The sequence below is a fragment of the Schistocerca piceifrons genome, chromosome 1, assembly GCF_021461385.2.
Source record: "Schistocerca piceifrons isolate TAMUIC-IGC-003096 chromosome 1, iqSchPice1.1, whole genome shotgun sequence".
NCBI classification, from domain to species: domain Eukaryota; kingdom Metazoa; phylum Arthropoda; class Insecta; order Orthoptera; family Acrididae; genus Schistocerca; species Schistocerca piceifrons.
The window spans coordinates 46,704,286-46,728,464 of NC_060138.1; the positions used below are offsets into that span (position 1 = coordinate 46,704,286).

General features: G+C 38.7%; 1 protein-coding gene across 1 annotated transcript in view; it reads right to left on the reverse strand.

The window, feature by feature from the left end:
* LOC124776216 (malate dehydrogenase-like) overlaps positions 1–23,514 on the reverse strand; it is a 47,319-nt gene extending 23,805 nt beyond the window's left edge. Inside the window, exons 1-3 of the mRNA XM_047251109.1 lie at positions 23,319–23,514; positions 22,741–22,871; positions 11,244–11,444 (exon numbers count right to left, since the gene is read on the reverse strand). Of these exons, the coding sequence (XP_047107065.1) occupies positions 11,244–11,444; positions 22,741–22,871; positions 23,319–23,514 (528 nt within the window). The remainder of the gene's footprint in view (positions 1–11,243; positions 11,445–22,740; positions 22,872–23,318) is intronic.
* Positions 23,515–24,179: the final 665 nt, after the last annotated feature.

A 24,179-nucleotide genomic window follows, 5' to 3' on the forward strand; every position in this document is an offset into this window, starting at 1 on the left:
TAACCTTAGTAAGGTCTACATGGAAATTGGATGTAAGATGGATTCAATAGCTGCCACTGCAGAAGACCACACTCATCTTCCATTCAGAGAAATTGTTAGAGTGGTTGAAGTAGCTCTAAGCACTATGGGACTTAACATCTGAGGTCATTAGTCCCCTAGACTAAGAACTACTTAAACCTGACTAACCTAAGGACATCACAAACATCCATGCCCGAGGCAGGATTCAAACCTGTGACCGTAACAGCAGCGCGGTTCCGGACTGAAGCGCCTAGAACCGTTTGGCCACAACGGCCAGCAATTGTTAGAGTTCTGATGTACACTACAGTAGCCACTTGATATGACATATCTTAAGCATTCAACAAGATCTTATAATGATACCAATATTGTTCACTGGAAAGCTGCAAAGTAAATCCTGAGACATGGCGAGACAACAGAGGACAAAAAAGTGATCTACATCCAGGATGAGGAGAGACACTCCAGTTTTGCAGTTGCTCCGTTGAGGAAATTCGAAAGTGACAGGGCATCATATACAAGTTACAATTTCATCTTTTGTAGATTGGCAATCTTATGGTGTTCATCAACAGGTACTGAATGCATGAGCCTCACTGAAGTAGTGAAGCACCTGCCAACATTCAAAGAACTTGAGCCATGTATGGCTCGTGTTCATGCCATTTATTGTTTGTCATCTTCTATTATGGCACTGCCACATCATTTTCTTATTCCATTTACTGGCATCACTAACTTTCTGCCTTACTTGCCCGTGAGTGGCAGCAGCAGCACATATTGATAGTGCACTGTCGTACCATCTCTGGAGCAAAGGGTAGTATTTCCGGGTCATAGTGTGTCTAGAAGGCAGTTGGAGATGGACCAGGAGTGCAGTCGGGATGCAGCAGCAGTGAAGTTGGGGACAGAGCACCGGTGAGGCGTGGGCAGCCAATGCTCGCCGACCGCTGGCGACACACGTGAACTGTCCAACGGAAGGAGATTGGAGTGGGACAACCGTTGTTTGGTTGTTCGGTTAGTCGCCTCATCGGCTGATGTTTATTTGGTCCTTTGACCATTTCTGGGCCTAGGCAGTCGGTTGGTTGGTGCAGAGCAGTGACGAGGTCCCCATCGTGTGGAGTCTGGCCGGAGCCGCTGGCAGCGTCCACACGCGGTTGGAGTTGTGAGGCGATTCTTGAGAGGGTTACGAAGTTCGTCGCCCACCAATCTTGGACTCTAAAGCTGAGTGCTCACTTAACCTACTATCAAGCCTCAGCTGCTATCACTTCTCTTCATTTGATCCTGGTTGTTGCTTTCTGCGAGATTCCTGAGAGCAACAACATGTGTGCATTGAAGTCGGCTAGAATTGCAGCCGTTTTCTTGGATGGGGTTTAACTTAATTTCATTCACTCATTCATTAATGAAGTGCACCAGTGATATCTTCTGCCTTGTGGCCATTAACATTCCATTTACATGCCCTGGGCATTGATGTAGTTTTTGGTAGTGTATTTTCCTCGTCGTGTTGTTGCTGTCCAGCACGGCGTGTAGTTCAACAGCGGAGGTGTGTTGGTATGGGCATTTATTCTGACTTGTGTGGATTGGGCACCAGTATCCAGAACGTTGTGCTATTGATGTCTTGTTGCTGTTTTGCGTGTCGGGTGGAGCAGAACTGATTTTAGTGGTTGGTTTGTCAGCTGGCCTTCAGTTTGATTTCCTCCCGATTAAGAGGTTGTCGGTCTGGCTGCCTGTCTCACCTAAATGTGCATTAGTGTTACTTCCCAGGCTGATAACCTTGGCAACTTCTGAGTGCCACTCCTTGTGTTTCACATAGTGATTTCCTTTTAGTCTTAAGTACTCTGTGTGGCCTTCAGCTGAGTTTTAGCTTATTAAAATTGTAAGCTTTTTTTCTCTTTAGGCCTTAAGCCACGAAATTATTTTCTCCATGGTGTGTGGCTTTCAGCCAAGTTTTAAACTATTCAAAATCTTGCTCTTGCCATTAAGTCATAACATTGTTATTTTTTGGGGTATGAGACCTTCAGGCAAGTTTGCTTGAAATGTTTTAAACTGAGGCCCTCAGCCTTTTCAAATTGAAAGCTCTTCTTCCTAAGTGTTAAGCCATAAAATCATTTTGATGTGGTGTGTGGCTTCAGCCAAGTTTTAATCTCTCTTAAACTAAAATTTCAAAATTTTTGTCTTGCCCTTAGGTCATAAGATTGTTATTCTTTACTGTGTGGCCTTCAGCTGAATTTTAATCTCTCTTAGACTAAAAATTTAAAATCTTTGTCTTGCTTTAAGTCATAATATTGTTATTCTTTGGTGTGAGGTCTTCAGCCAAGTTTGCATGAAATGTTTTAAGCTAAGGCCTTCAGCCTCTTAAATTGAAAGCCCTTCTTTCTAGGCTTTAAGCCATTAAATTGTTTGGTTGATATGCAGCCTTCAGCTGGGTTTCAGCCTATTTAGAACTAACATTGAAAATCCTTGTTTTGGCCTTAAGCCATAACACTGTTCTTGCTTAATATGTGGCCTTAAGCCTATTTTTATTGAAGTAAAAAAAATTTTTTTTTGAAAGAAGTGAAACTTCCAGAAGAGCTCCTGTACCTCAATTACTTGCTTAGGCCTTGGGCCCTGGATTTTTGTATGTGGCTTTCAGCCAATTTAAATCAAATCAAAGGAGCTCTTTCACTAAAACCTTGAGAGTTTTTAATTTTTGCTTATGTTATTGTGTATTTTAACTAATAAAATTTATATGTTGAGTGCAACTGACAGCAACTTATTTTGGCCCCATTCCACAAATATAACCTCACCTGCTCCGTCCTGCTAGTCCAGGCATTTCAGAACTATTAGCACTGAGACTGCTATCAAGCATTTTCTTGTTCAGTGGCAATCAGTCTGCTGGAAAGTTAACATACAACCCAGTTTTTCACTCAAAGATAGAACATGTTCACATAAAGTTTCATTTCACATATCAAAGTGGGATATAAGCCAACAAAGAACATGGTGTAAATGTACTGAAAAAAATTCTTCTTGTATGCAAGCATGAGAAGTATTGTATGTTGAAGGACATGGACATTGTGTCTACATTCCTAAAGGTAAGGCTTTCCCCTTAATTTACATCATGTATGGAAAATCTGAAAGGGCACTGTAAGATTTTAATTGTTAGTGTCATGGAGTTTCTTTGGTGTTGACATATGTTCCTATGCTCACATGATTTTGTCTGTATTTCTGTTTTTGCTTACAGTGTGAGCCTTGACTCAGTTCTTTTAACCTGGCAGAGAGTGAGGTTGTTCTGCAATTATGGTACTTCTCATGTCCACAGATCCACAGTCATCCCAACAGTTATTCAGTACAAATTAAATTTATTTTGATGATTTTGTACCATATCCATGTATTTTCTTTTTACTTTCTCTAATGAATCTCCATCTACACCTTGCTGCATGGATTGAGTGATTCAACAAAGCTGTTGCTAGTCCCCATCCTAGACAAAGGAGGACGTATGTTGTCAGGAAGAGCATCTGGCAGTTAAGTTTAGTCTTCTGTAGGTTCCATCGATCATATTTAAGAAAAACGTGCTATGATGTGGCTTATATCAGCAATTTTCTTCTTCTTCTTCTTCTTCATCTTCATCTTGGTTTCTAAGAGACTTGAAGCTTGCATGTCAGTCTGACAAGTTGCCTCAAAAGGCTTCTATCTTCTGCTGCTTCCTGTCAGTTATTTACACCCATCTTGCTGCACACTGTTTTAATTTCATTTACCCATGTACTCATAGGTCCCCCCCCCCCCCCCCTTCATACTTACCATATGATTTCACCATGAATATTTTTGAAACTACTTCACCCTTTTTCATTCTCATCAGATGGCCTGCCCATTGAATTCTTCCGGAATTTATTATGTGTATTTTTGTTGCTTGTTGTGAAAGCATGTGGATTTCTGTGTTGTGTCTTCTCTTCATGACTTGAGATTCAAAACCTATAGACTTTGTTTTAAGAAATTTCAACTGATGTTCTTCCATCAGAACAGACAGTTCCTTTGGTTGGTATATGTTTGGAAAGATTGTACAGCATTTTCAAGAATGAAACAATGTCTCATTGAGTTATGGTACTGGAAAATGAAATGCCAAAATGAAGATGGGATACAGCTCAAGAAAAGCGTCAGAAACTGTTACAGTATTCCTTTATGAAGAGGCATGAAACCCACCTGTTTCCTGCGAGATGCTAGCAAAGGCTACTGAGTCAAGATTTGGCTCATCTAAATAAGCTATCTCATTTCAGGAAAGGTAGCTGATATGACAGAGAATGACACACTGTGCTTTCAGAAGATACGAGGTCACATGCTAATCAACAGTAAAGAAAAACAGGCAAGAAGGAATGGTGTAACAATCATTTTGTCTAAGCTGACTAGCCCCATCAAGTAGAAATCAGGAAAAGCCGGCCGGGATGGCTGAGCGGTTCAAGGTGCTACAGCCTGGAACCGCACGACTGCTACAGTCACAGGTTCGAATCCTGCCTTGGGCATGGATGTGTGTGATGTCCTTAGGTTAGTTAGGTTTAAGTAGTTCTAAGTTCTAGGGGACTGATGACTTCAGAAGTTAAGTCCCATAGTGCTCAGAGCCATTTGAACCAACCAAAGCAGGAAAACAACTTAATAATGAACATCAATATTTGCTTTTAAGAGACTTTCAATACCCTTAGCATCTATGTTCTGCAGATTGGTCATGATGAGGAGAAAAGGATGCTGCCTGAAATGCTATGATTCAAGAACTTAAGAGCCTTGAGAATGGAAGTAGATTTACCCTAAGTGGAGATCTAAATCATTTCCTAGGGATCACTAGAAAAGGTGTTCAGATGACTTCATGGTGGGTGGGGAGTAAATGAGATGAATCAATAAGGAAACGGAGTGCCATGCTAAGGTATGCGGTAGTATGTAATGTGTTTTTCTGAGAAGCCAGCAGACAATTAATTACTTACAGAAGTGGAAGAAAATGTTAGATACATTTGCTGGTGTGTGGAAAACTACAACTGAAAGAAATCAATGACTGTGAGTTCGTAATGGGAGAATATGTAGTGACCCAATACAGACTATTAGGAAGGGACTATGAATACACTTACAGAAAGAAGAAAAAATTAAAGAAAACAGCAACAAAAAGCATGTGCTGGAAACTTGGCCAATCCATATATCAACAATGCCTTCAAGGACAAGGTTATTGGTGAAATACAACAAATACCGGTATTATGGATATGAGAAAGATGGAACATACATGAAGCTGTGGTTAAAGAATAGCTCAGGAACTGCTGAGAAATGTTCCATGGGAGGGTGCTCCTGTTAACGAACAAATTTGGTACAGTAAAGTACGAAATGAAATGCAAAGAGATGGTGGGATAAAACTGAAACAGCTTAGCACAAAAAAATGCATTTTTTATCCCAGAAGATAAAACAAATACTATCTGTTACATGTGCCAAAGTAGAGACAAGAGAAGTAGTGCTCAGTTGCAAGACCAAAATCAACAGACATGAGTTCTGCAAAGTAGTGCTTGGATTCAAACCCATAAAGACCAAATGCTCATGAATTAGATGGAGAATTTAATAGTTATGTTTAGAATTCAATCTTGCCTGACAAGGGGGACAAACAGCTTCACGAGAAAAACTGTGAGCTGACGCAATGAAGTCCATTAACACCGAAGTACAAACAGTCCAAAGAAAAATCCAACATGTAATCCAAGTACATAGCGATGTTGTTAACTCTGGGCACATTCTGAACATCTTCATGTAGAGGAATGATTTGTCTAGCTTACAGTGCAGCAGATTTTATGTACTATTTGAAGCCAAAAGGTTTACCCAATGCAGCCAAGGAGCAGCTAAATGTATGGGTCCATATATGGGAGCCTGCATGTTAATATGGTGTTGACTGAGGGATCAGGGCTTGCTAGATTGGCTACACTTGGGATGGACCTCAGGCATCATCATTGACTGCAAGGGTTGAGGGTATTCAAAGTCATGGGCAGCCAGAACCAGTTGGTTCACAAACATAAACAGCTGTGGCCACAACAACAAGACACCACAATGTTCTTAACAGCTACATAAGCCATCCAGTTGCCTCTCCCTTAGTCATGCACTCTCATTTTGCCTCCTCCTATATTGCAGCATGACTCCTGCCTCTGTGTTCATCCAATGCCACAACTACAGCCCTCATGAGGTATGTCAATGGAGCTAAAGCCACATGCCACATTTTGCTGTAACCTCCAGCCATGAATGCATCCCTCCTTCCTTTCCTAGATAGCCCCTGATGAGAAGGTAAAGTCTTTTAAAGTCTGGTTTTCAGTTCTACTGTTCATAGGCATCTAGATGTTGGACATCCCATTTTACTGCTGAGGCAGCACAGCATTTCTGGTTTGTTTGCACTCACAAGGGGAGGCCACGACATTTGGAATGTGGATTTACTGTAAACTTCATACACTCGTAGTACTCCACAAGGACAACAAAATGTGTAAGCAGTAGCGTGTGCTTCTCAAGTGTTACTGAGAAAATTGCAAGATAATTTTGGTCATCGAATATGTATCTGTGCATGGCCATTTTAACCATGAAGCAGCTGCAGCCAAGTGGTGATGGCATGGTAGCTCAGCGTGTTCGGTCAGATGTTAGCTTCCCTTTCTAATAAAAAAACTGAGTGAACAGATGAACAAACAAACTGAACAGGTGTCATCAGCCTCCACCCTGAACAACAAAATGTATTTATTTTTTTTTTTCTAAGTGTTTGGTGTTCAAGCCACTGGATCGAGTTACGTTTTTTTTTTTTTTTTTTTTTTTTTTTACGTCAAAAAACCTTGTGTATGCGATGCAGTTTAAATTTATGTTTTCCATGTTTTTACGAAACATACCATCTTCCAACTTGTACTCATAATGTCAAAAGTGACAATTTATTGTACATCTTTCGAAAGCTGTCTGTGCCAGTCAAAACTTGGAGGTAACAAGTAGTTTTGGGCTCCTTCCAGGTATAAGGGATTTCTCAAATCACGGACAAGTATACATGTTCAGTATGACTTTATGCATTTGGTTGTTTACTAGTCAATAGTTATGACTATTACATTATTTGTGATAATAAAAATTAGTAGACTGCCAAATAACATTGTAACTTTAATAAAATTTCATCCGATTACACACATTTTCCCTATTATATCAATTGTAATATAAATAATAAAGAAAATGACTGTCTTGAAAATAAAATTAAAATCTGATGAACGGAACTCGATCCAGTGATCCAGTGGCTTGAACGCTAAACACTTGTTTTTAAAAAAAACATTTTGTTCTATATTGTTCATTGAATTTCTTCAGGGTGGACATCCGATGACACCTGTTCAGTTTGTTCGATGATCCTTTCTCTCAGTTTTTTTATTATAAAGGGTAACTAATGCTCTCAGAATAAGATTTTCACTCTTCAGCGGAGTGTGCACTGATATGAAACTTCCTGGCAGATTAAAACTGTGTGCCCGACCGAGACTCGAACTCGAGACCTTTGCCTTTCGCGGGCAAGTGCTCTACCATCTGAGCTACCGAAGCACGACTCACGCCTGGTCCTCACAGCTTTACTTCTGCCAGTATCTCGTCTCCTACCTTCCAAACTTTACAGAAGCTCTCCTGCGAACCTTGCAGAACTAGCACTCCTGAAAGAAAGGATATTGCGGAGACATGGCTTAGCCACAGCCGGGGGGATGTTTCCAGAATGGGATTTTCACTATTCTGTGGAGTGTGCGCTGATATGAAACTTCCTGGCAGATTAAAACTGTGTGCCCAACTGAGACTTGAACTCGGGACCTTTGCCTTTTGTGGGCAAGTGCTCTACCATCTGAGCTACCGAAGCACGACTCACGTCCTGTCCCCACAGCTTTACTTCTGCCAGTATCTCGTCTCCTACATTCCAAACTTTAAAGAGGCTCTCCTATGAATCTTGCAGAACTAGCACTCCTGAAAGAAAGGATATTGCGGAGACATGGCTTAGCCACAGCCTGGGGGATGTTTCCAGAATGAGATTTTCACTCTGCAGCGGAGTGTGCGCTGATGTGAAACTTCCTGTCAGATTAAAACTGTGTGCCCGACCGAGACATGAACTCGGGACCTTTGCCTTTCGTGGGCAAGTGCTCTACCATCTGAGCTATCAAAGCACAACTCACGCCTGGTCCTCACAGCTTTACTTCTGCCAGTATCTCGTCTCCTACTTTCCAAACTTTACAGAAGCTCTCCTGCGAACCTTGCAGAACTAGCACTCCTTTTGGAAGGTAGGAGACGAGATACTGGCAGAAGTAAAGCTGTGAGGACCGGGTGTGAGTCGTGCTTCAGTAGCTCAGATGGTAGAGCACTTGCCGCAAAAGGCAAAGGTCCTGAGCTCATGTCTCGGTCGGGCACACAGTTTTAATCTGCCAGGAAGTTTCATATCAGTGCACACTCCACTGCAGAGTGAAAATCTCATTCTGGAAACATCCCCCAGGCTGTGGCTAAGCCATGTCTCCGCAATATCCTTTCTTTCAGGAGTGCTAGTTCTGCAAGGTTCGCAGGAGAGCCTCTGTAATGTTTGGAAGGTAGGAGACGAGATACTGGCAGAAGTAAAGCTGTGAGGACCAGGCATGAGCCGTGCTTCGGTAGCTCAGATGGTAGAGCACTTGCCCACGAAAGGCAAAGGTCCCGAGTTCGAGTCTCGGTCGGGCACACAGTTTTAATCTGCCAGGAAGTAACTAATGCTCTGGCTGAACATGCTGAGCTACCGTGCCGGCACTACTTGGCTGCAGCCACTTCATGGTTAAAATGGCCACGCACAGATATATATTCAACGACCAAAATTATCTTGTGATTTTCTCAATAATGCTTGAGAAGCACACACTACTGCTTACACATTTTGTTGTCCTCATAGAGTACTACGATTGTACGAAGTTTGCAGTAAATCTACGTTCCAAACGTCGTGGCCTCCCCTTGTCGGCTGAATCTAGCTAGCCCTGTATCGCCACAGGAGTGGTGCTTTGGTGGTCCACTCACCATCCCATTTACTTTCAAAATTGGTGGTATTTTCTGATTCTCTGGGTCCTTTAGACATTGGACAATTTCTTGATGTTATTCTTGGATACCATACAAGAGCATTTTGCCTTCTGATATACGGTGGTGGAGTATTGTACAGTTTATGTAGCCAGTGGAGGGGAACGAGGATGTGGCAGAGTGAGACATATTTGTATATCCAAATACACCAGAGTATTCTATGCCAGAATACTTGATACTCATGTTGCATATTACACTAACTTATTGTGAACACCAATTAACTTTGTTTATATGTGTAACTGAGACTGCACTGACTACCATTCACTTGAAATGTTATATTTAGATAATTTTATACTACACAGATAGTTTAATTATGAAATTAATTGATTACAAAAGCAATCTCGTAATTGGCATAACACAAGAATCAAGATGTCACAATTTTGCTCTGTAAAAGTTATTAGTTCTGTTAAAAGCATTGAGTATAAGGATACTTAAAATATGATAGCATCTTTCAGCTCACAGTAATTTTGTAGTAATTTGTATAACAATAAAAAGGCGTTGCCAATGAACTTAACTTTATATAACTTTACATGTTTCATCAAAAAACAAGCATGATAACCAAATAAAGAAACTGTTTATCTCATCCTGCAGTTTAAGTCATGCAGAGCATGTATACATTCGTAAATTTTTGATCACATTTTTATGAAAACATGTGTTTAACAGTACTAAATTATGAATGCACTTGTTAAATTGTTACATAAGCAACATGGCAGAAGCCCTATTGTCTCAGTCTTGTTCCAGTTATTTTGGGTCTTGTACTAATTTTTGCACCAGTTTAATTCATGAATGTACTGGGTATGTTGCTGAACAATCACATGACTATTTCATAGGTGGTAGCAGCACACTTTGGTTCTTTGTCATGTTAGGATGAAGTCTGATTTTCGAAATTACTGCCCAAAAATAATCAAATCATTTGTCAGTATCTCTTCAGTGGCAGTGATGAATTCAGGTTTCATAGTGTATAGCTATGGGATACTACAAGTGTACCTTGTTAGCCATCTCTATAATTTATCAGACCGTTTGAGCTAAAAGTGTAAATTAAGGTTAAGACTACTGTCCTATTATGAATGTCTTAAAATACTGTAGTACCACAGCCACTCTTGCCAAGTGGTCATGGAGGAGGAAGGGGTCGAACTCTGTGGGATCAGCACCCGGGTGCAGTCATTCTGCAAGCAAACAGCGAGAAGCTGGGCCGACGTCCTCGCCTCACTCAAGAAGGGACATGATGCAATAGGACCCATATAACAATGAGAAGCATGCCGATAGCTGATGGACACCTGCAGCCGTTAGGACAGAATGCCAAGAATGTATGCGCAAAAGCATCTGAGCTCTTCTGGCCTTGCAGCAGTCATTTTACCTGCCTTAGAAAACAGAGATGTGCAAACAATTCCAGCACCCCATGGGCACAGGGAGGAGCATGCAAAAACCATGGGGAATTGGCGCAGGTGTGTGAAAGAAGCCAGCATTCTTAAGAAGATGTTTTCCTTGACAGTGAGGACATTCCTTGTAAATGATGGAAGCCAGCAGATTTTGGCATGGAGCCCAAACATGAGTTTGTCCAGGGCTCAGGCACAGAGAGCGATTATAAAGAAGTGTTGCGTAGCTGCTCTTCCAACACCTCGGGATGCAGGAAACATCTCAAGAATGTAAAATCATGAGAAACAAGTCCAGAATGAGCAGTGTGACAAAGCATCATTTGTTTGCAGACTGAGGTGAAATCCAGGAAAAGGAGAAAGAAAGTCTTTATTCCATTTTGGATCTAAAATAATTAGAAATATAACATAGCTAGATGATGCATCATTAAAAAACTAAATTAGTGACTACTTAAAATACACACACACATGGCTGTGATATCCCACATGAAGAAAAGGATCATATTACAAATGTCTCTCACTTTTCCTGTATACAGACAGTGGTAATCTCCTCTGTAATCAGTTAAGTTACCCTAATATTTAGTACCAGCTGCTGAGTAGTGTTGATGTGGGGGACATCATTCTGTTCAAGATACTTCATTATAAGATCTTCGACATGCAACAGACATAAATCTCAAAGTTTCATACCATAAAAATGTTTATGCTACTGATGAAAGTTGATTAAGATCAATTCAGTTTATTGTCATCTGAAACTTTGAGAGCTATACTTCTACTCATAAAAAAACATTTATGGTACACAGTCATTGAACTAACTTGATGGAGGTCCTTTTTCAGCCACACATCATCTGCAACTACTTTACGTGCTGGCTGCTTTCTTTCTCTCAGTCTGGCCAGTGTTTCAGGCAAAGTCACAGTAGCATGATAGAGATCAGGTAAGAAGTGCACACCCCATGAGTTACCCCATATAATAGCACCATCGACACATGATGTGTCTAGTCGGAGATGTGCTCCAACCTGCAAAATTAGTTTTGCATGTATTTATAACATGATGGAATATTCACCAACTGTCAAAATGAGCAGCATCAGATTTATAACTATAGCATCACACTTAACATAGCAAGCTAAAATAAAGTAGAACTGATTGCATATATTTAACATGTTGACTGCTGCATGCTTATTGATGGATATTTAGCCACCAGCCCAGGCCACACCAGTTCACATTAACAAAATAATTTGGAAATCTCATAAAATGAAGTTATTCCATACCATAGTTAATTAACACAGATTATTTATATGAAACGATTTTGAAAAGAGAAAGAAATCTGGGATGCCTGCAGAAACATGGCATGTCAGTCAGCCATGAGGCTGCCTACTTTTACACATTAGTTATTGCACAGTAAGAATAAAAGCAGACACTAAGTGTAAAAAAGAAACAAAAAAAGGTGAATTATAAATGAAAAGAAAGGACATGATTAAATGTACAATAAACAGTTTATTGATTAGATGACTAGACATGAGTGTGCAGGTGAATAATTTTCAGTGTGTCTCTGAATAACATTGTGGGTAGTGCCATTTAGTGCACTTTTCACAGAATATTACATTCCTCATTCATATTGCAGCTTCAGAACATCCATGCAGTTCAGCAGTCCTCAAATAATACTCTTCACATGTCTTCACACTTTTCTGTTTTGCTCATCTGTTTAGTTAGTGACCTTTTGTACTACCTAATCTTGGATCACAGGATTGTGGTAATCTTCGTTGGCTCCTGGAGACTTGCAACAATTTGTGCTCTGTTGACATTCCAAGTAAATGTTGTATCACTTCCATGCGGAAGTAATTATTCCATCCTCGACTTTCCATTATTCCTAAAGTACTTCATCTGCATTGTTTTTCCAGTTAGTTTCATATACAGTATTCCATTTACCACTAAGGTGTCCAAGATGAATTCAAAGAGAAGTCTGAGGTACCATCAAATGGTTTTATGTAACTACTTATTTGATCCAAAACTTCTACCCTTTGGTTTCCTATGTTATATTCAACACTGGCTACTGCTTAGCTTTTCGTTTTCAGACCTTTCTTTGCCTGATTGAACCATATCTAACATGTGTTTTGTTTAAAGAAATAACACTTCCCTTCTGTCTACATCTACATCTGTATCTGTATTCTGCAAACCACCATGAGGTGCATGGCAGAGGGTATGTCCCATTGTACCAGTTATTAGGGTTTCTTTATATTTCATTCACATGTGGAGCATGGAAAGAATGATTGTTTGACTGCCTCTGTGCATGCAGTAATTATTCTAATCTTATCCTCAAAATCCCCATGTGAGCAATATGTAGGGGTTGTAGCATATCCATACAGAAATCATTTAAAGCCAGTTCTTGAAACTTTGTTTACAAGACATTCTTGGGATAGTTTACATCTGTCTTCAAGAGTCTGCCACTTCATTTCCTTCAGTATCTCTGTGACACTCTCCAACAAATTAAACAAACTTGTGACCATTCATGCTACCTTTCTCTATATATGTTCAGTATCCCCTGTTAGTCCTATCTGGTATGGGTTCCACACGCTTGAGCAATATTCTAAGATGTGTGGCACAAGTGATTTGTAAGCAATCTCTTTTGTAGACTAATTGCACTTTCCCATTATTCTACCAATAAACTGAAGTCTGCCACCTGCTTTACCCACAACTGAACCTATCTGATCATTCCAGTTCATATCCCTACAGGGTGTTACACCCACGTATTTGTATGAGTTGGCCAATCCCACAGTGATTCATTGATATTATAGTCTTAGGGAAAACAGAAAGTATGGAAAGGAAAACAAAAAGTATGCAAAACTATCACTACTTCTGCTAGGTGCACACGGAGGGCAACATTGACAAAGGTAGCTACCTCCTCAGTAAACTGCAGTCATATGATGACACCAGTTTTGGGACAGGGTGTTCATATGATAAACAGAAGTGACACTGTTATCCAGTCCATTTCTCATCAGAGAAGAAAGTCACCAGAAACTGTCAGCGCACCAACTACACATATAAATAGAAGTGAAACCATTATCCGGTCCACTTCCCAGCAAAGAAGAAAGTCTCCAGGAACTGTCAGCACATTATCTACACATATAAATGTCATGTTGTCATCTCTAGGTCAAGTGGGTCAGTTAAAAGGAAGTTTTCAGTCAGTGAATAAGGAAATTCAAAGAGCAGACGATTTAAATGTAAGTGTTCAGCCAGTGAGTGTAAGCAATCAAACTGTAAAAGTGAGAAAAGCAAGTATGCAAGACATGAGTGAAAACAAACAAGCTACTGTATGTGCATCTTCTAGAGTGAGAAAAGTTCCACAGCAGAGCAGTGATTTTTTATGGATGGATGTGATCGCCGTAAGCTTATTGACACCAGTGCTTACTAATTTAAGTTATAATTACAGCACTGAAGATGGTCACTAAGTGACCGAAAATTGATTTTGCGATAATAAACAAAAATATACGACCAATGCTGTCTCTCCTTCCAAGTATACCAGAGAAATCATCTTGTCATCATCTGGATCCAACACGATCAAGAAACTAGCCAGAGATGTAAGTACACAATCAACAACTGACAGAAGAATGTACAAGCAAAGTGAACAAACTGATATACTGCTACAGAGGAATCCAGACCTACCCCTTTGTGAGGATGACTCATTATTATTTGTACATATAAATATCAGGTCATTAAGAAACAAAACTGATGACCTGAGTTTTTTGTTAGGAGTGAACAAGAATATTATATTATGTATTAATGATCAATGGTTAAGTGAAGACCAACTGCAGTTATATGTACCCCCAGGCTTTGATTTAGTAACAGGTTATTGCAGACCAACACACAACTATGGGGGAGCCTCTATATATGTTAGTAGTGGTATAGACTTGGATTACAGTGCCCTCAGTGTTAATGATTACTGTATAGAAAATGTACTGGAAATAGCAGCAATGTTAATGCCCATGTTAAAACTCATAATTGTGTCTGTATACCGCACACCTTAAATGATATTGAAGTACTTGCATAGGCCTTACGGAAAGTGATACTACACCTTGATAAGTGGCCTAAATATAGGATTTTAATTTTTGGTGACATAAATATTGATATAAGGCAGAACACACCTAAACAACTTAATCTTCTGAATATGCTAAGATCACATGACCTGCACTGCATTAACGAAAACCCAACAAGGCAGTCTGCCTGCCTTGATAATGTAATCACAAATGTTGAGACATATCGGTATGAACTAGGGCTATTCAATACTCATTTTTTATCAGACCATAAAGGTATTTGGTTAAAATTGATAACAAAAGAGCCAGCATCTGTCTCCAATAAAATTAAGTACATTAGGCTTTTGAATGAAGAGAACATTGATAACTACAGAACACAAATAAAGATGACAAATTGGAATTACATTCTGCTGGAAAGTAATCATATTGAAAAAGTGTTTACATTATTCATTAGTGCATTGTCAGATACATTTAAAACTTGCTGCCCCAAAGTAATGAGAAAAAATAAGAGAACTATGAGGAAACATGGTCTCACATCAGTGCATAACTGGTTCACACCTGACCTACAAAGGCTCAGAACTCTGTTAATGATTCCAGTATGAAATACAGAGCTGCAAATGAACATATCCATAAATGTGACGACAACCATATCTCAAATAATAGAAATTCATTTCTACAAAATTCTGAGGATATGGTTCCTGTGTTTAAATGGAAAGAAGTAAAAGTAACAGATATTAAAACTGCAATAGCAAAATTAAGTTACTCAAAATCAGAAGACATTTACGGTTTCTCCAATTTTGTAATAAAAAAAATAGCAGATGTAATAGCACATCCACTCTGTTCTCTTATAAACCGGATGTTTGTCAGTGGCTGTTTCCCTTCATCCAGAAAGGTGACAAGTCTTGTCCTAATAATTACTGTCCAATCTTCCTTGTACCCATCATATCAAAAGTAGTGGAATATTGCATACAGCTCCAAATCAGTCAACATCTGTCTGTGAATAATATTCTTAGTGACTCTCAGTATGGCTTCAGGTCCGGCCTGTCAACGGCAAAAGCAGTTGAAGATGTTGTTTCATATATATTGTCATCATTCGAATCAGGATTATCAGTTAATGCCACTCTTGTGGACCTCAGCAAGGCATTTGACCCTGTCAGTCACAGGATACTACTAGAGAAACTGCACTGCTATGGTACTAGAGGCTCAGAACTATCTCTGATCAGATCCTATTTGAGCGACAGAAAACAAATTGTGCATTTTAACAATATGAGGTCAAATGTCTTGGATATCATGCAGGGTGTACCACAAGGCTCTGTGTTTGGACCTTTACTTTTTATAATATATGTAAATGACTTGCCTAGCACCATTTTATGTAAATCCACACTCTATGCAGATGATACAACTTTTGTTACAGTAGGGAAAGATTTAGGAAAATTAAATGAGGAAAGTGAGGCTCATCTTAGACCAGCCATCAAGTGGATCCAACTCAATGACTTGCATATAAATCATGATAAAACTGTAAATATTCTCTTTAGCTTGTGTGCTAAGAGTGATAAGATGGATTGTGTCTCAGCTAAACTACTTGGGATCCATCTTGACTCAAAATTAATGTGGAAGAGTCATACTGATTATATATGTACTAAGTTAGCACGTGTGACATATTTGTTAGGTAAACTAAGGTCATATGTTAGTGGTAAGTTATTACTCAATGCATACTATGCCTTTTTCAACACCCATTTAACATATGCCACTTTGTTGTGGGGAAACTCACCCGGAGCAAAACAAGTTTTCATTTGGCAAAAGAAGGCAGTCAGATGCATCCATGGAGTCAGAAATAACGAGTCTTGTAGACTATATTTCAAAAATCTAAAAATACTAACAGTTGCAGCCCTCTTTATACTAAGTTATCTGATACACACAAAAGAAAACCAACAGTCACAAACTACGACAATCTATCCATCACCATGACACATGTATAAAACAGCAAATTGATATCTCAGTTGCTAGACTAAAGAAAACTCAAGATAGTTACAGGTACATGGCAGTAAAACTATTTAACATGTTGCCAATAGAGGCACATAATGTGTCACTGAATGTGTTTAAAAGTGTCACAAAGAAATGGCTTAGAGAAAAAGCTTTTTATACAATAGAAGAGTTTATAATGTGCACTAAAGATGATCTTAAGTACCGGTACTAATATAGTTTCACTTAGATTAAACTTATACATGTAAATACAATGCAAATACCTTGTGCAGCATCAAGGACAAATTTTTGTATCTTATTAGACAATAATGATTTACAATATATTACACCACTTCTGTTAGTTATGTAAACTGTATATGTACACAAATGACGACATCAATTGCATTTTTAATGCCTAAAGATGGATAATAAAAATAAAATTTAAAAAAAATAAAATAAGATATTACATTTTTTTCATCTTGTGAAGTGCTAAATTTTACATTTCTGAACATTTAGAGCAATTTGCCAATCTCTGCACTATGTTGAAATCTTATCAAGAGCTGACTGAATATTTATACAGCTTCTCTCAGATAGTATTTCATTATAGATAACTGCATCATCTGCAAAAAGCCTGATTTTACTATGAATATTGTCTGCAAGGTCATTAATACACAACATGAACAGTAAGGGTCCCAACACACTTCCCTGGGCACACATGAAGCTAGGCCTGCTTCTACATCAGATGATGACATCCATCCAAGATAACATGCTGTGACCTCCCTATCAAAAAGTCCTCAATGATTGTACTTTTGATAATAAGTGTAGTGCAGGGTGATTTTCAGAAATCAAGAAATACTGCATTTACCTGGTTGCCTCGATCCAAAGCTTTCAGTATGTCATGCAAGAAAAAGGCGAGTTGAGTTTCACATGATCGATGTTTTCAAAAACTATGCTGGTTAGCACTGAGGAGGTCATTCTGTTCAAGATACCTCATTATGTTTGAACTTAGAATACATTCTAAGATTCTACAACAAATTGAAGTCAAGGATATTCATGGTACGAGGGTTGTTTTTTAAGTAAGGGCTGTTCACGCGTATAGTCCCGTAGTTCGCGCACACGCCACAACAAGCCACCGCGCCACTTGCTGGCATCCTTCCCGTTCACACTGATGCAAGTTGCAGCTCTGTAGCTGACGTGTACGCATGGCTGTGATACTTTATAATGTTTACGATTATTGAATCGCCCGCCGCATGTGAGATACGGTCAGTGATTCGTTTTTTGACCGCAAGAAGCCTATCAGCTGCAGAAATTCATCTTCAGTTAACAGAAGTTTATGGCTTGAATGCAATGAGTGAAGGTAAAGTGCATCTATGGGTTAGAGAGTTTAAAAATGGCCGTCAAAACGTCCATGACGAAGAACGCTCAGGCCGGCCATCTGTGATCACTGATGATTTGGTGGCTGCAGTCGAAACAAAGATTCGTGAGGACAGAAGATTCACAATTTCCACTCTTTCTTTGGAATTTCCACAAGTTTCAAGATCGGTTTTGTACAAAATTGTGTCTGAAAACCTAAACTTTAAGAAACTGTGTTCTCGGTGGGTACCCAGACTCCTCACAGAGGACCACAAAGTGAAAAGATTTGCCACTTCATTGGACTTTTTGGTCCGTTACGAGGAAGAAGGGGATGACATATTGAGTCAAATTGTCATTGGAGATGAAACATGGGTATCCCATATCACTCCCGAAAGCAAGCGACAATCGATGGAATGGCGACACACAACCTCACCCGTCAAGGTCAAAGCCAAACAGACGCTGTCAAAGTGCAAGATTATGGCAACTGTGTTCTGGGACCGGCGCAGTGTTTTGCTAGTGGACTTTATGCCACGAGGAATGACAATCAACTCAGATGCCTACTGTGCAACTCTAAAGAAGCTCCACAGAGCAATTAAAAACAAAAGGCACAGCATGCTGACAAAAGGAGTTTTGTTCCTCTCAAAAGACTTGGGATTTGATTGATTCTTTTGGCTGGGAAGTTCTGGACCATGCACCATACAGCCCTGACCTTGCTCCTAGCGATTTTCACCTTTTCCGGTACCTGAAACACCATCTTGGCGGGCAGCGCTTCAATGATGATGATGAAGTGAAAGCGGCCGTGAACTCTTGGCCGTCAGAGCAGGCGGCCGAATCCTTTGAAGAGGGAATTAAAAACTAAGTTGTACGGTAAGACAAGTGCTTAAATAAACAAGGCAACTATGTAGAAAAACAGGTAAAAGTGTGTAGAATCAGAAAATAAAAGTTTTTTTACAAAAGTATTTGTATCTTTTTTTAAAAATAAAAACAGCCCGTACTTAAAAAACAACCCTCATAGTTTTGTGAATCACTTTTACTATCCTTCTTGTAGATAGGTGAGACCTGTGCCTTTTATCAAGAACGGGGCATGGTTTTTTGTTCAACAGATCTACGATAGATTATAGTGAGAAGAGGAGCTAACTCGGTCGCAAATTCAGTATATAATGTGACAGGGATTCCATCAGGGCCTTAAGCTTTGTTCACTTTTAATGATTTCAGCTGTTCCTCAACACCACTGACACTAACGCTTATTTCTATCTTTTCAGTGATACAAGGATTAAATTGTGGCAATTTGCCTGGATTTTCCTTTGTAAAGGAACACATGAAAATGGAGTTAAGCATTTCAGCTTTTTCTTTCCGACCCTCAATTTCAGTTCCTGTCTCATTTGCTAGGGACTGGACACTAACTTTGGTGCCACTAACAGCCTTTACATATGACCAGGATTTCTTTGGATTTTGTAAATGTCATTTGACAATATTCTGTCATGTCATTGAAGGCATCATGCATTGCTCTCTTGACAGACTAATGTGTTTCATTCAGCATCTCTCTATTTACAGCCCTACCCTTTATTTTACACCTATTATGCAGTAATGTCTGTTTCTTTGGAAGTTTCTTTACACTGACTGTATATCATGGAGATTCCCTCCCATTATTTCTGATAAGTTTCAGACATTCATGAATATTTTTAAATATTATTTTGATCTTGCTTTTCCACTCAAAGCCAAAACAACCGAAACCACTAAAAGCAACAAGTGGATTACTAGTGGTATAAGGAAATCTTGTGCTAGAAAACACTACCTTTACAATATTGCAAGAAGCTACAATACAACCCAGGAGTTTAATAGTTACTTTAAAAAAATATAAATCTATCTTAAATAAAATAATAAAGGAGGCAAAGAAACGAGACAGTGACAAATACATAAAAGATGTTTCAAACAGAACCAAAGCAATCTGGCAAGTAGTAAAGAAAGAAACCAAATCTTACAAAAATAGAGTTAATAATATAGTATTAAAGGCTGGCTTGGAAAACATTAATAACCCACAGGAAGTAGCTAATATGTTCAATAAATATTTTATAAATGTAACAGAGAAACTACTACAACAGACCTCTAATAGAAAACATCATACAGAAACAGGGAAAAAAGTCTCAAGCACATCAATGTTTCTGTACCCAACAAATATAGAAGAAGTACAGGTTACAATAAAAAGTCTCAAAATGAAACACTCTGCAGGTGTAGATGATATACCTGATTTCATTATAAGAAGTGTGGGGACTTGATTACTGAGCCCTTAACCCACCTATGTAACCTATCTTTTGCTATAGGAACTTTTTCTTCACATTTGAGAATAGCAAAAGTAAAGCCATTATACAAGAAAGGAAACAAAGATAGTATTTCCAACTACAGACCACTGGCACTTCTGTCTGTTTTCTCAAAAATATTAGAAAGACTTTTCAATAAGAGGCTAACAGACTTCTTACAGGATAATGGCATTCTGTCAGAATCTCAACATGGATTTAGAGCAAACCATTCAACTGAATCAGCAGTTCATTCCTTTCTATTAGAGGCACTGATAGCATTAGACAACAAAAAACCTACTATGGGCATATTTTTAGATTTGTCAAAGGCATTTGACACCATAAATCATGACAAATTGCTACACAAACTAGAAAATCTTGGCATTAGGGGAACAGCTAACAACTGGCTCAGCTCTTATCTTAAGAACAGGGAACAATATGTGGAAATAGATCAAGAAGGGGACAATGTCATTGGAAAATATAATTCCAAGCTACTGACTGTTAAATATGGAGTGTCACAAGGATCAGTAATGGGTCCTGTTCTGTTCTTACTCTATGTAAATGACCTAAACATAAGCAATGACAGCAGTAAAATATTTCAATTTGCTGATGACAAGAGTGTTACAATTAGAGGAAACTCAGAAGAAACTCCTGTAAAAAACATAAAAGAAGCCATGACAGGCTCACATATTACTTTGATGACAATGACATAATAATAAACACTGAAAAAACTGTAGCTATGGATATACACACAGCACAAACAAAAAATCTGATATCACCCAATCTAAAGCTATATGGACAGACAATTGCCTAAACAGCCTGTACCAAATTTCTTGGACTTGATCTACAAGATAACTTGAAATGGAAGGCACATATTGAGCAAATGAACAAAAAAATTAAGTACTTCTTGTTTTGTATTACATACATTAAAAAATTGTACCAGCTACAACACCCTTCAGTGTGTATATCACGCAGTTGTACACTCTCACCTCTGGTATGGGATTATGTTCTGGGGAAATTCTGGAGATGCCATAAAAAAAAATTAAATTAAATTAAATTTAAAAAAAATAAAAAAAAATTATAAGAATAATGGAAGTGGTAGGTAATCGATCGAAAATCATGTAGACCATTGTTTCAAAAAAGGATGATCCTGCCACTTCCTTGCATATATATATACTTGAAAATATAATGTATTTAAAGCAAAACTTACATACAAAAACACACACCATCACTCAAAATCACACAATACACAGCTATGATACAAGACAAAAATTGGATGTACATGTTCAAAGCGCCGACACAAAGTTATTTCAAAATGACCTTATCCATCCTAGTATCAAACTATGCAATGCCTTACCAACATTTATTTAAGTATTCATCATTAATTGATATATTGATGTGTGTTATTATGTACAAAGGTATATTATATGTAAAACTGTTAATACTAACATAAAAATCCAAATATCTCTTGCACATTGTGCAGCTGTAGATGAAAATGGATCAATAAATCAAAATCAAAATTCTAATGGGTACATATCTATCCAGTGCATGATCAACTGTTCTTTTAAACTTGAGACAGAGTGCCTCTACATGCTCCTGACCTGTGCTCAAAGTTTCAAGTTCCTCATTGAGATGTGGCATTACTGATTTTTCTGTCTAGTTCACTGAACATATATATATATCTTTCTGCTTGTTTTAGTTGTTCTTTGTTCTTTGGTAATCATTGTTGGCACAATCACATCACGCTCACTGATACCGTTTTTGAAGTGGACATCCTCAAAGAGGTCAGGTCTATTTGTTGCCATTAGATTTAAAATATCTCTGTCATGAATGGTGTTCCGAACAATCTGCTCTACATAGCTTTCAGACAAGGCATTTAGCAATGGTTCGCAATATGCCATGTCACGCACACTGCTAACAGAACTGTAATTTTCCCAGTTGATTGTTGGATGATTAAAGTCTCCATTGATGATTACAGGGTGTTTGGGGACTTAACATACAAGTGAAATGAGGTTTTTTCTAGTTTTCAGTTATGTCAGGAGGTGAGTCATGGTCAATAGAAGTATCCAATCATCATTCTATGACCACACCTGATACTGAGTCTTGCCCAATCAGTCTCACATGCTACTTCAATTTCTATCTCGGTGGATTTGAGTTTTTTGTCTACTGCAACAAACACACCACCTCAGTTTCCCGTTTTCCTATCCTTTCGATATACATTTAATTTTTTCCCAAAAATCTCACTGCTATCAATTTCAGCTTTCAACCAGCTTTCTGTACCTAGTATTATGTGAGCTTCACTGTTGTTCATGGGTGCTTCAAACTCTGGCACTTTGTTGTGAATGCTTCAGCAGTTATCCATTAGACTTCCAATACTCTCACCTATGACAGGCATTTCTTTCAGTCTTACACTGACATTTCCATGTTTCCTACAGCTGTCATTATGTGGTTTGGATGGAGAGTCACATAATTTAAAAAGGATGTAGTGTGCACCTCACACACAGCCAGCTACTGAGGTAGAAGACTCTGATGACGGGTAGTGCACACATGATCCATTTAGGGACACCCTACAGTTCTCAACCCTACAGCACAAGTCCAGGAAGTCACAGCCTGGCTTATCACAGAACTGTCCTTCATTTTCCAATTACAGTGCTATTGGATGACTCTTTACTTACCATTTCACCCTCTTTTATGTTATTGTTCATAATTGCTGGAAGATGCCTTCTGCTCTTTCTCAGTATAACATTGAATTTGCCTTCTTTTTCAAAGAGTTGTTTTGTGAGAGGAACAGATGTGTAATAGTTATCTGTAACAAGTGTTCAACCCTCTCCAAAATAATTATGCATAAGTTCCAGCATGATGCATCCTGATAAAGTGTTAGACACAACACCAGTGTGTCCTGAATAAGTGACCATGTGTAGAGTGTAACCAGCACTACTGTGTTATGTGTAAACCTTAATGCCATATTTAGTATGACTTTTACCTGGCATATACTGTAAAAATGAAAGCCATCCTCTAAATGGTACCATGGTTTCATCTATTTCAACCCTCCACCTGTTATATGTGCTGTACAAAACTTTCTTCAGGATGTACCTAATATATCCCTGAACTTATCTGCTTCCTCAACAAAAATACATTGAAAATGTGCTGTGATGTCAAAGCATTTCTGTCTATAGGATAAAAGGAATTATACTTGTACTTTCTATGGGCTGGAAATACAATCCCTTTCAAATGAGCACTGCTGACATCAGACCATTCCATAGTGGCTGCAGACTGACTAATATCTGCAACAGCACCACTGAACTTCTCACAGTTTCCGTCACTAGTACCAACACAATCATTGTCATCATCAGTTTGTCATTATGGGTAGTGGACACATATGCATCTTCATCATCAGAATGCACAAATGTTGCAGGATTGTTGACATCAACATCTGACTCTTCCAACATCCTCCATACTTCTTTAACAGTGAATCATTTTTCAACTTCTATGATACCATGATGTCCCATCACGGATTGATGGTATGGGACCCATTTCAGCTAACAACATTTATACTTGGATTATCTGATAAAGCAAATCTCGCTGTTCATAAGAAAATATAAATTAACAGTCAACATTGCCATTTTGTAATAATTACTAATGGAAGCTCTGTTGTAGGTAACACTGTAATAAACAGAGTTACAAACTGCACAAGATATTGTACCTGATTTCCTTTACACCAGCATCAATTCAGTCAGGAAATACAAAGTAATGCATACTTCTGCATGAAGAAAACTATAGGACAATGTCTAAACTGACAGAAACTCATCAACCCAAGATCGTCTTCACAGGCTATGTTGATCCACAGTAAATGTTTCATAAACAAGCCACATGTTTCTGTGTCTGTATTAGAAACTTGCCACTGAATGTTATACCATACTAAACAAAGTGGAGTTTGTGGTCCGTGGCAGCCACACGGCATCATGTGTGTGGTTCTGTTGTGGCCACCAGTGATCACACAGCAATCAGCATGTTAACTGATACTGTCATAGCATTTTTCTACCTTATATATGCAATTCTAATCAGTAGGCTGTTTATACATTTACAGGGAAAGTCTCTCACTATCAGCAGAAAT